The sequence below is a fragment of the Ooceraea biroi genome, chromosome 8, assembly GCF_003672135.1.
Source record: "Ooceraea biroi isolate clonal line C1 chromosome 8, Obir_v5.4, whole genome shotgun sequence".
In the NCBI taxonomy this organism is placed as follows: Eukaryota; Metazoa; Arthropoda; class Insecta; order Hymenoptera; family Formicidae; genus Ooceraea; species Ooceraea biroi.
The window spans coordinates 11,815,586-11,828,033 of record NC_039513.1 but is presented as its reverse complement, the minus strand read 5'-3'; the positions used below and the strand labels follow the sequence as shown (position 1 = coordinate 11,828,033).

Genomic DNA, 12,448 nt, shown 5'->3' with positions numbered 1-12,448 from the left:
TACCGGTTAACGATGAAAATCAGTGGTTGGAGGATGCCGATATCTGGGCGCAGAACGGAACGACGGTGGGTTTGTTAATTTTTAAAAACTTTTATTTCTCTCTATTATATATATGCGTGTCGCTCTCTCGATATTTATCTCTCTCTTTTTTTCTCTCTCTCTCTCTCTCCCTCTCGTATATATTTCACGATTTTAGCAGGCGACGCGTGTGTGCGCACGGAGAGACGTACCGCATATATAATATATCTCTGTACTAATTTTTCCTCTCGTTAACAAATTTTTCCGTTCATTTTTCCGACGTTGGAGCGTCCTGCTATCGACGGTCGCGCGCTCAACGTGCAAGCCGATTTCCGATTGTCGAACGAGACATCGAGTTGCACGGAAACGGAAGTTCGCGGCTCGGATTTTCGCGGTGCAACTCGCGAATGTAACTCGCGGGATAAACAAATCTTGCGCACAACGAGCACACCCAATGTCTCTCTCTTTCTCGGTCACTCCCGCCCCCGACCAGCAGGATGTTCTCCTATTTGTCCCTCTCTCCCTTTGTCGGTGCCTCTTCTGCCGATCTTCCAGCTGACGATCTCAATCTTGTTCACGCTATCGTTCTCTCTCTCTCTTTCTTTAATAATTTTAGTTCGCCCGCGCGTTACCGTTTAAAAAGATCGCGCACTTTATCGCGCCGATTTGTTCACGACCGATCTGCGTTTGGAGTTTATTGTCGCGTCGGGTCGATCGGAGGGATCGTCGATGATCGTGGAAGGTAAACGACGATCGGGAGTGCTCCTTGCGCGGCAGGAGGGAATGCCAAATGACGGAGAACACAGGATCGGGGATCGAACGAAATCATAAGATCGGGGTGAAACGCGACGACGACGGTTGCCTCCTCGTCTATCCTCGATCAATCACGCTCGGCCAACAGATCTTCCCGCACGATCTTCACAGAGGGTAGTATCCCGTTCGCTTCTCTTCTCTCTTTTCACGCGACTCTCCTCGTAATGGCTGTGTCACCCGATGGTGATGCGACAACGTCACTCGATTAACACGTGGACGGGACGCGCGATGTAAGGACAACTAAACGAGTTAGAGAACGACAACGGCGAGACGAAATGATGGCAACGGCGGCGACTGTGGTTTTTACGAACGACGACGACGAGAACAATACCGAACCGAATATTCCTTTGTTTTCTCTATCTCTATCTCTCTCTCTCGCTCCTTTTCTTATGCTGAATTGAAAGGTCAGAAATTAGGAGGTATGCAAGCAAATGGTAAGAATGTTGCGGGTATAACGGTGTCTACAACGCAATGCCTTTATGTGGTGCGGTAACTAAACTGACAGAGCTGAGCCCCGATGCCAATGGCTGCACCCTCTGGGCACCCGCCGTCGCCGCCATCCCCTACCGTCTCGGTGCGCCAGGGGTGGGAAGGACTCAAGGCGAAAAGAATCGCGAAAAAGCTCGGTCGAGGGAGATTGGCGTCGATGTACGCAGACGCCACCGTCGTTGGTTGAAAGGTGAAGGAGGAGAGGTCGCGGGGAGGGCTCACACAGCGACGGAGGAGAGAGATCGGAAGGGATGCGAAGGCGGAAGAGGGTCCCCGCGTGTGCCGGGTGGCGGCGAGGTCGCGAAAGGGGTGGAAATTCGCGCAAGCGTAATCGGCACCCTCTGCACCCTCCGCATACCGATCGCCCGAAGTCGGTTTCGCTGTCCCGGTCCTGGTGCGCGTTGCCTCGATGCACATATTTCTAAACATCGTGCGCGCATCGCGGCGCAGCTATACAGATCTTTTTTTTCCGGTCATTATGCGCGCGCGAGACGTCCCATGATAAATGACGCCGGGCGAGGCAGGCGGGGGCTATTGATTAAACCGATCGTCCCGGGAGTTACGGGAAACCGCCGCCACCCCCGCGCCGGTCATTGCACGAATGAACACATTTACGGAGACGGGGGAAGAGAACTGTTTCCATTGACTGCAGAGATGCCTCCGCAAAACGGTTTTTAATCGGGCATCTCGTCAGGGATCGATAGACCCAGTGACATTTGCCAGAATGAGAATCTTAATTTGCCAGACGGGCTTATGTTTTATCTGAGAGCTAAAAGAGAGTGAGAGACAGAAAGAGAGAGAAACGAGAGCATCTGTAGATACACGTATGTGTCGAATATGATTAATGTAAAATTGTAAATAATCTAAGCAATGTAAACGTGGTTATTTACGGATCGATCGATAATTACAGGAAAATATGAATAAACATCGGAGACGAGTGGAAACAAGATTTCGCCACGTTTACAATCAGATGATAATGATGATATTTCACTCGTCTCCGACGTTTCCGGCGACGCGATAGAGAAGGAGGCTGCGGCGAGAGGGCTGAAAGAACGGGAAAACTTGGAGAGAAATGGCGAATCGATAAAGGATGGTGAAATTTATGCAGACGTTAGTTACGAAGACGGAGAAGGAGATTACGAAGGGCGTAGGAGGGAAGATCGAGAACAATATAGAAGACACAAAGGAGGAAGAGGGATGCCGACCGAGGGGTTGCTGAAGCAACGGTTGCCAACTTTCAAACTACCGTTGACAGCGGTAACTTGACAGGAGGAATGAAAGAGGACAAGAAAAACGCGAGAGTTGAATAGGAGAGTGCAAAAATACGTTTAGTTTTTGGTCGGAAACGCGAGTTTTGATTTTCATTAATTGCCGCGTCCATCGCGCGGGTCAACCCCGGTCGATCGAGCTGCATCAGTCGGCGGCTGATCCTCGAATTTGCGCAAGTTTGCATGATTAATATCGCGAGTGCACACGAACTTTTGAACGACTGTACATCATCCCGATCATCGAGGGGGGCAAGAGAGAAAGGGGAAAGACACAGGGAAGCAGACGGGGGTGAGGGCGAGAATGTCGGAAGTACGCACACGTCGAATAGGGTTCGCGAAATGGAGGGGTTGATAGCATAAGAGAAAGAGAGAGAGAGAGAGAGAGAGAGAGAGAGAGAAACAGAGAAGGATAGGATTGGTGAAGGACCGGATGGCGCAAGCGCTGGACAGAGGGTGGAAGAGCTCGTCGGGAGTGCCCGTACCCCCGCAGCCAGGCAAATGGCTTTTCGGTAACGCGACCGCGGCCAAATTTCATCATACGGCGAATCCCGTATTCCGTTTGATGAAACGAGATTGCAGGCCTCTCGGTTTCTTATCGCTCATGACGATTCCATCGATTCGGGACACCCGGTGGCGAGAACTATTATATATTTCACACGAGATAGCAATTAACGAAGGTCTAATAATTAATATCGGACGAAACATTCTTGAATTCGGAAGAACGAGCGAAGACTAAAAAAAATCTGACTTGCTATCTCGCGATAGCGATCTGCGATCGGCGACCATGAACAGTAATGCTAATATACGAGGCGTATCGATCGCTTGTTTTTTATACGCACATGCGTAGGTCTGTTTGCTGCTTTGTTATGCAGAGAATTATGCAGGGTGGTTCCGTTAATGCACCTCGATGACGAACGATTCCTTAATGAGTCACGTCGCGGACGTGCAAGAGATCGATATAGATACCGGATACGAGGATATAATTGCTTTCGTTTGTGCCACCTTGTACATTTCGGTATTACGAGATATGAGAGATAGGCGAGTGACGTGGAGCAAAGGAGTCGAGGCAGCGGAACAAAGAGTGAGAGAGAGAAAGAGTCATAGGGGAGAGACGAAAGGGCCGAGGGAGACAAGGGACGTAATCTAATGGTAAATAGCACGTATGCATATAAGGGTCAGTCCAAGTGCGTCTCACTGGCGTAGCAGATTTCCAGTTTTTTCTACACGAAATTTTCTGGCGAAACATCAACGTCGAGAGATGCAATTTCGCAATGAGAATGTCGTCGCCGACGTAAGAATGGCCCGAAAATGCCGTCGAATCGGCAGTGTGACTCGCTCGTAAAACTCGCGGACGATCGATCGGCAGCGGGTCGCGCCCACCCCGTGTCTTAATCGCCAAAGGAGTCCAGACACCTTCCAAGGGAGCTCGCATAAATTCCGGGGGGAGGCTGGTGCGACGGATAATTTACGGACGCGCTCGTCCTCTTTGTGCTCTTCCGAGTGTCCTGGGAAAACCGGCGCACCCACTCCACCCCGGGCGACGGCCGCGCCTCTTTCCTACGCCACTGGGAGGGTAGACCGAGGGGTGCCAGCGTCAGACTGGGCTGTCGGCCGGGGTTCGGGGAGTGCTCGGGGGCACTCGGGGGTCTTTCGAATATCGATCCCCGCGTTCTCCCAGTCATTCACTCTCTCTCGTGCAGTTCCACGTCCCTCTTGCCGCCCTGTTTCGCGTTCCCCGTACTCCCGTGCGAGTGGAAGGGGTGCGAGTGGAGCACAGGCGAGAGGAGAGAGAGCCAAAGGGGGGCCTCGTAGCCGGAGGTCCCAGCCAAAGCTCGGGGGAGGAGGGCATTCACCAGGGAACGCGCCGCCACCAACTACCCCCGATACTACTACCACTAACCGACATCCAGAAAAATGTCCTCCGCGATCGGAAATTGATTTACCGGATCCTGTAGCACGGCATTTGTACAGAATTATCCTCTAGCCCCCCTGTCTCCTCGTTCGTTCTTCTCTCGGCCATCTAATTTGCGTTTTACCTTCGGAAATTCGTTATGAGCACCGCCGGCCCTCTCGCGACTATCTAGATTTGCAGGAGAACGGAAACGAAGTAGGATGAACTCGCAAACTGAGCATACAACCAAAATATTCGAGTTGTTAACTCCTGTACCGCATACAACGCAGCAGTATCCGTTTTGTAAACGAATAGAATTTAGAAAACTTGTTCAGTAATGATGATTCCTATACACGCAGCAACTGAGACATCGCTAGCTACATGCTTGAACATTGCTTCCTCTTTTAGGCAAGCAGACTTTTCGTACGCCTGGAACGTCGCGATGCAGGACAGCCGCACTCGAGGCGCATATACATATCGATTCAACAAACCAAGGAAACCGGGATGGACTCGGCGAACGGTGTCGCCCAGTGTACCTGGTTGTGACTCGCTTGGTCCAGTCCCGGACAAGTCCCGGACAAGTCCCGCCGAATCCCGTCGACATGTCTGACACCGGTACGTACGTACATACATACGTGCTCTTTTCAAAGCATCGAACCGCCCCGGAAGCCGTTCGTGACTGCGCGCGCTATCACCGACCTGTCCGCAGAGGCTGTCCGTGCACGTTCTCGATGGATCTCGCTCGCGATCCGTCAAATCGATTGGATTCACCGTGTGAGGGGTCACGCGAGGATCATCACGCGTCGTTCGCCAATTGCACCTTGACATTTCCCATCTCGGCTCGGAACTCCGCTCGGGAGAGCGAGCACGCTTGTCAATCACTTGGTTGGAGAGGCTCGAGGGACGTAGCAATTGACGGTTCTTCGAGCCGCGTTGCAGACACGCGCGAGAGAGAGAAAGAGAGAGAGAGGCTGAAGGTTTCGTTAATTAATCGAGTGCGCCGTATGAGCTTGGCGAGCTATTTTACGTAATTCATCTGGCGAATTGCGGAATTTTCTGTTCGTTTGTTTTGTTTCCTCGCGTTTCGTGACACCGACTAATTTGTAACGATAAATTGCTATTCTGAAAAGCGCGACCATGTACGTCCTTATCCTCGCCCGTCAGATCAGAGTCCATGTTTTCTCTCGTGCAATTAATTATTTAGTGCAGGCATTAACCATTGCGATTAACCGTTGCTGTCGCTGCTAGAAACGATTTATATCTCAGCGGTGTAAAAATAATTTATCGCCACGGAAATTCCGCGCATATTCCCGGCAAAGTAACAGCATCTTATCGATTTAAACCGACGACGTCGCAATGACACCGTTGTAGCAATTAAAATGGCTCGGAGCGCGAAAAATGGTCCTCGTTATCTTCCGTCGAGCGTGTAACAGAAATTGTTAGAGATTTAGCGTGGGCTCGCCGATGCATGTGAGACTCTCTCTCTTTCTCTCGCTCGCTCGTTTTCCAAGCTTTTCCAAGCTCTTCTCTTTCTGTTCCACTTTTAATTGCGCTTCCTAGGCTCCCTTTCCGCAGCAATCCCGGCTTCGCGTTTCCCCTCCAATTTCGCAACATTATTTCTTCAATGTATTCGTTGCATCCATTTTGAACAAGAAATTTCGAATCCGCTATGATTATACATCTATATGTTTGTAATTGAAAGAAAATTTTGTCATCGAGTCTTTAGCATTCCGGTGAAAAGCTGGATTATCTAGGGCATCAGTATTTATTTGTATGAACGGTTGATTGTGCCGATAAAAACTAAAACTAAATCGAGATCTATATAAAGACATACACCACGCACGCTGCATCGGACATCGTACGTGGCGCCACGAGACATTATTATTCAATGGATAGACAAAGTATTCCCTTGAAGACATGGTATATCTCTTTTATTTCCGTGCCTTGAATTATTAATGGCCCACCTATACGTATCTCGATGTAAAGCCGACGTACGGCTATCCTTCTCGCTCACAGCAAGGAATTATAATTCTCTCAGTCATAAAGTGTGACATTTGCGTCGTCGAGCACTGGACGTGGTGGAAATAGATATCGAGTGATCTCGATTTAGATCTGTGACGATTGCCATACCGGACGGATTGTGTTTCTGTGATAAGGAGAACACGATAAAAGCGCGCGGTCGATGGAATTTTATTCCGTATGTTATGCCGATGACGGGATTATCGCGGCACTCCGCTGTCCATTTTCTTCCTCTCGCTTCCGTACGAAGCCACATTTTTTCCCCCCGTATCGTAAAAGCGTCATGGAACAGCTCCCTCATTTCTGCAGACATAATAAGGGCCGCGTATCGTCTCAAATGAATCATCCATTACTCTCCGTATATTTCCTCGAAGATCGCATCCGTCACTTTTCAGTGATTCATCCCCCTTTACGTAAGCATCTTGGCTGTAGAAGAATAGCGTCTCCTTATCTAAAAATATCGAATAGTTAAAAATAGTTTATTAATTTATTCTCATCTGACGTTGATGTCTTAACAGAAAATTTCTTTATAGATGAAACCCTTGGCAAACCGAGCAGACACGTGTCAACCTGGCGGACGTCAAGCGCATCGTCTTCGCTATATCGTGATCTTTCGGCCATGGTTAATCGACCTTTTGATAAGCTGCGAGCGGCGCTATATCTACTTTGCAACTCCGTAAAACTATTGCGACTTCCGCCAGACCTTTCGATCACGCTCCTCTCTAATCTCAGCATCTGTTAATCGAATCAATCAGAGAACCGTGCCGGCTTTTCGGACTTTGTCGTGCCGACGAGCACGGTATCTCGTGATCGCAAACGAGTTTTCCCCGGCCGAGTTTAACCGTGTCGACGCGGGTGCGAAGGGGGTTGAAATCCTTCCCGCCATCGTGGAATCGCACGTACGCGATCCCGCACGATCGACAGCCACGCGAGTTCCCCGCGAGTTCTCAATTTCTCTTTAGCGCGGGCTCCTTTGGTTTTCACGCGAAATCACGAACCAATCCCAGGGTTCCACGAGGACGAGCATGAGCCTTCGTGCGGATCGCCCGAGGTGTTCCGCTCTCATCACGTAGGCGGTAACACCTACGTTGTAGGATGTAGAGCCGGTCTCACGGAATCTCCGTCAGTTCCTCATCGCGGCTTCCGTCCGATGCGTCGTTTGCTCTATGTTTGTTCCGGCCAATCGTCCACTTGGCTTGATTGTCGTTCACCGCACCAATATCTCGGATAAATTGTGTGTCCTTGCAAAGTTATGGCATTCTCCGAGGGACGGGATCCTCTGGAGCACACTAGTCTTTATCAGCGCGCTGGTTCGACACTTTTGTCGTTCTGTTTTATTGTATCGGATTCATGCGTGGAAGTTTTAATTTTAAGATCATGAGTCAATGAGGCAATGAGAGTGATAGCGTTGTCGTCAATGTTGTTGTTGCTTCCTTACGTTGTAAATTTCGTTTATTGTTTAATGACGCTGGATCATTGTTTGCAGAAAGCGAGGACAGCGATGCCGAAGGTGGCTTGGGCAATGTGAACAAATTGATCATGAGACCACCTGGCCACAGTGGCAAAGCCAAAAAAGGACACATCTGTTTCGATGCTACCTTCGAAACAGGTAATCTCGGCAGAGTCGACCTAATTTCCGAATTCGAGTACGACCTTTTCATCAGGCCTGACACTTGCGGGCCGAGGTTACGTTTATGGTTCAACTTTACTGTAGATAATGTAAAGGCAGATCAACGAGTAATCTTCAACATTGTAAACATTTCGAAGAGTGAAAATCTCTTTCGACATGGCATGACGCCGCTAGTGAAGAGCAGCACTCGACCGAAATGGCAAAGGATACCGCGAGAACAGGTACGATTTTCCAGAAATTTTATTTGACGTGGATATTAGACTGAATTTTGAAAATTAATCGCTATTAATTAGGAATTAAAATATATTTCGTATAAATTATTTCGTATTAAAAATAACTTCGAGAAATGCCAGCCAACGTACTGCCGTTTCGTCAATTAAATTGTCTACTCTAAAATTCGAAATTCTAACTTTGCAATTTCGATATGCAAATACATCGATATACATCAATCCGAAACAAACTCAGTTACACCAATCGCGCGACTGACGTAAACGTTTCAATTTATTGGCAATATCGACGATCTAAATCTAGAGAAACTATGTCAGAGCGAACTTCCAATATCCAATTACTTCATCATCCAGCAGCCACCAGCAGTTTTTTAAATTAGAATTATCGGCTCCGCAAATCGACTGATGATTGCTCGTCGTTACTTCATCGTGCTTGATTGCCTTCATAAATTCGGCGAATAGATATTCCTTCGAAACGATTAAAACGATTAGCGTCACAATATATTACATCTTTGAACTAACAAATAAGCTTCTCTAACAATAAAATAAATCGGAAAATCTTTAATACATGTCTCTCTTAATATAAAACTTTATGCAATCGTAAAGCACTTTATTTTATATTCATCGCACATTTCTAATAACGTCACGCCATGTTGCAGGTATTCTATTACAAATCGGCGCAACATCAGAATCACTACGTGCTGAGCTTCTCTTTCGCGTTTGACCGCGAAGACGATGTCTACCAGTTCACCCTAACTTATCCCTATTCGTACACTCGTTACTTGGGACACCTCGACAATCTGTGCAGCCGATTATCATGCACGAAGAGAGAGACGTTAGCCGAATCGATGCAAAAGAGAAACGTGGAACTTGTGACTATAACATCCGACCTCGAAGACACAGAACGACCTAGGAAAGTGGTTGTCGTCCTCGCTAGAGTTCACCCCGGCGAGTCGCCGTCCTCTTTCGTGTGTCAAGGGTTGATGGACTTCCTAGTCAGCGCGCATCCTATCGCTCAGATTATAAGAGAATACGTGATCTTCAAAATAATTCCCATGCTGAACCCCGACGGCGTCTTTCTTGGAAATTACAGGTAAGAGAACGGTTGTATTGAACAATTGTAATTATAAATTAAAAAAAATCAGAATAATGAATTTTTAATCACATTTCGACTTTTGACGAATTTTTATTATACGATTTTGATGCGTATTTTAACCGATAATAAACAACAAATCAAATTAGAAAATAAATAATAGATAAATTATGTATTCTTGTATTTCTATGAAAAAATAGAAATAAGATATTTTATTACTTTTTCAAGATCCACCGCGATGGGATTAGATCTGAATCGATCTTGGAACAATATCTCCACGTGGATTCATCCTACCCTACACGCGACCAGATCCCTGCTACAAATTCTCGACAAGGATGCGCAAACGCCATTGGACTGCGTGCTGGATTTGCATGCGCACAGCAATGCAACTGGAGTCTTTGTCTACGGGAATACTTACGACGACGTATACAGGTATCTCCTTCTCGTATGCATGTTTCATAGAGAAAACTTTACGTCGTTGAGAGAGTTATAAATTGAATGTAAGCCGAGAAAAATCATAACTTAAGTAAACATTGAATTTGCAACTTTATGTGATTATGAATGTCAGCCTCTCAGGTACGAGAGGCACACCGTCTTGCCGAAATTGCTAGCTCAGCATGCAGAGGGTTACGAATTGCTCAATACTCAATATAATCAGGATCATAATAAAGCTGGAACCGCTCGTCGGTATTTATGCTCTACTCTGAAGGACCAGGTCAATTGTTACAGCATAGAGGTATCTATGTATGGTTATAAAAGAAAAGGAATATCTGACGTATTACCGTACACTGAAGAAGGTTGTATCCTTTAAAAAGTTTTAGTCTATAGAAATCTATCCTATAGAAATGTGTTATATTTTTCACATTCCTTTAGTTCTAGAACTGACTTTAAAATCTAAAATTCTTTGTTCTTTCTTGAATTTTACGGACTTTGTTATCTGATGGTATTTCAAACGTTTCAATGTGCATTTTTTTCCCGTACTTTGGTCTCAGAGAAATCTCTTAACTACGCTGAACGGAATGCACAGATTATAGGCTGGGACGCAATCTCGCTCGCGTCTTTCTAGAATATTACAAGCTTACTGGGCTTATCCCACTGGGGCTTCCCGATCAGCCGTCGAACCGGCGGACGCGTCAATCTCGACAGAGACATCGTCTTCCAAGAGAACCCAGGCCGAGAACAGTTAGGACTCCGGCGACTTTGCATCTCGCCAGCATTTACGAGTAATTACATGAATCTTTTCGCACATGGCGATGCGTCGATCATACGGAATGTCACAGAGCCACCCTTACGACTTATTATAAATTACATCAGAAATGAAGTTGACAAAGTAAGAAGCAGAAAGCGAGAAAACCCTTCTTTCTGCTTTCTCGTTTTTCAACAAGCAGAGAAGATTTTAATAACGTAAGATAGAATCGTTAATCATTTTCCAACAAGTGCTTCCTGGAAAAATATCGAAGCTGTCATTCTGAAATATATTTTTCGCGACAAATTGCTCTGTTTATTACGCATTACAATCAGCTAATCCCGGGGCGAATCGTCAGGTACTTTCAAGAGGAGGCTGAGCCGCTCCCGAGCGCACGCTACCGATCGATGAGCGGTACGCGGATGGGACAGCAGCCCGGAACTGGAATCGCGAGTGAAACTGGAACGGGCGTCGGCGGGTGCAGAAGCCGGAGCTACAGGTTCCGGAGCCCCGGGGCACCGCTCGAGAGGGTGCAAGCCCTGACGAAGCGACCCGCCGCCGAGCCTCGGCTCACCATTATCGATTTCAATCAGCTGACGAAAGGTGGTTTGGACCTCGCCACCAGTAAGAATAAGCCGACAGTCTTACGTAGAAACATCAAATCGCGTAGATGCGTAGCAATCGTTTCGTCTCGGTCTTGCGAAGAAAATATTTTTAGCAAATTATAAACGGTCATTCATTGTGTGGTATATTCCCAGCAAACACAAAGTAACAGTAATATACATGTTAGTTATAATTTCCCACTCAACAATGTAATTGTTACATAACACGTATGTTATGTTGTATTTGTATTAATGAGTGGGAAATTATAACTAACATGTATATTACTGTTACTTTGTGTTTGCTGGGTTACTATAGAAAATATTACTTTCGGTTGATATTTTTGGTGATATTTTCAGTCTTTGCCTTCTGAGGAAAATGTTTTCAGAAAATTACAGAAGGTCATTCATTGTGTGTATATCACACAAGAAGATATATTATCACCAGAAGATTTTCTTGTTGTTGAAGATGTTCTTGTTTTCAAAGGAAAACGACTCAAAAGAGAAACTTAAGAAATTATACATTTGCGCCATGGTATTACCTGCGAGCCTACAAAAACATATTGATTTTTAAGTGACAACGTTAAGTCATTAAATCATTAAATTGATTTGTGTCTATGTAGTCCCCTACAGCACAGAAGTTTGCAACAATATTCCAGCAAGATCGCAACACTGCAGCAACATTGCAGTAATGTTACTGTGCTGTATGGGATCGGTCAAGGAGATGATAGTCGCATCGATTCGCGTTATTTCTGACAACGAAAATCGGAGACTCCTTGAGAGAAGAGAAATGCCGAGAATGCATTTCGAGGATCTAATCAACGAGCTCTTGTTTCTTATGCATAATAATATCCCCTTTTAAATTCTAATGTAAATATATGATAATGATAATAATACACGTGTATCCGTCGCACGATATTTATTCCCTCCACGGATGCATAAAATATCAATTTTTAATCTTCTCTTATACTATTTTCTCTTGCCACCCGTTTCTGGCAATAAATAACTTTTCTAATTGCTAGATTTTGTTAATATTTAATATTTAAATATAATATTTAAATTAAGTGTTATTTCCATTTTATCGCATGTAATCTAGTCGTACGTAACATTATCTCGTCAGTATTATATACTATGTATTACATATAATATTTAAAAATAAATACATTTATATTACTAATAAAAATGCGTTTATACAAATTATGATATGAATTATGA

General features: G+C 45.8%; 2 protein-coding genes across 15 annotated transcripts in view; one reads left to right on the top strand and one right to left on the bottom strand.

Annotated features, from left to right (window-relative positions):
• LOC105280759 (ELAV-like protein 3) overlaps positions 1-12,448 on the bottom strand; it is a 37,016-nt gene that overhangs the window by 23,539 nt on the left and 1,029 nt on the right. Inside the window, exon 1 of one of the 14 annotated variants that reach the window (XM_011341531.3) lies at positions 4-1,392. The exons of the other annotated variants lie outside the window; for them this stretch is intronic. The gene's annotated coding sequence lies outside the window, so the exon portion shown is untranslated. Of the gene's footprint in view, positions 1-3; positions 1,393-12,448 lie in introns of those variants that run through there. 14 annotated transcript variants of the gene reach the window in all.
• Positions 5,101-11,387, top strand: LOC105280762 (cytosolic carboxypeptidase 6). Its single transcript, XM_020032110.2, has 7 exons — positions 5,101-7,808; positions 7,985-8,349; positions 9,015-9,448; positions 9,677-9,880; positions 10,025-10,248; positions 10,476-10,671; positions 10,993-11,387. The coding sequence occupies exons 1-7, from the start codon at positions 7,751-7,753 to the stop codon at positions 11,360-11,362; spliced, it is 1,851 nt and encodes a 616-aa protein (XP_019887669.2). The 5' UTR covers positions 5,101-7,750; the 3' UTR covers positions 11,363-11,387.

Coding starts and splice junctions, on each gene's coding strand:
- LOC105280762 (XM_020032110.2), top strand. CDS start 7,751: ATGGCATTCTCCGAGGGACGGGATCCTCTGGAGCACACTAGTCTTTAT. Junction 9,449..9,676: donor GTCTTTCTTGGAAATTACAG/GTAAGAGAACGG, acceptor TACTTTTTCAAG/ATCCACCGCGATGGGATTAG. Junction 10,249..10,475: donor ACCGTACACTGAAGAAGGTT/GTATCCTTTAAA, acceptor CGGAATGCACAG/ATTATAGGCTGGGACGCAAT.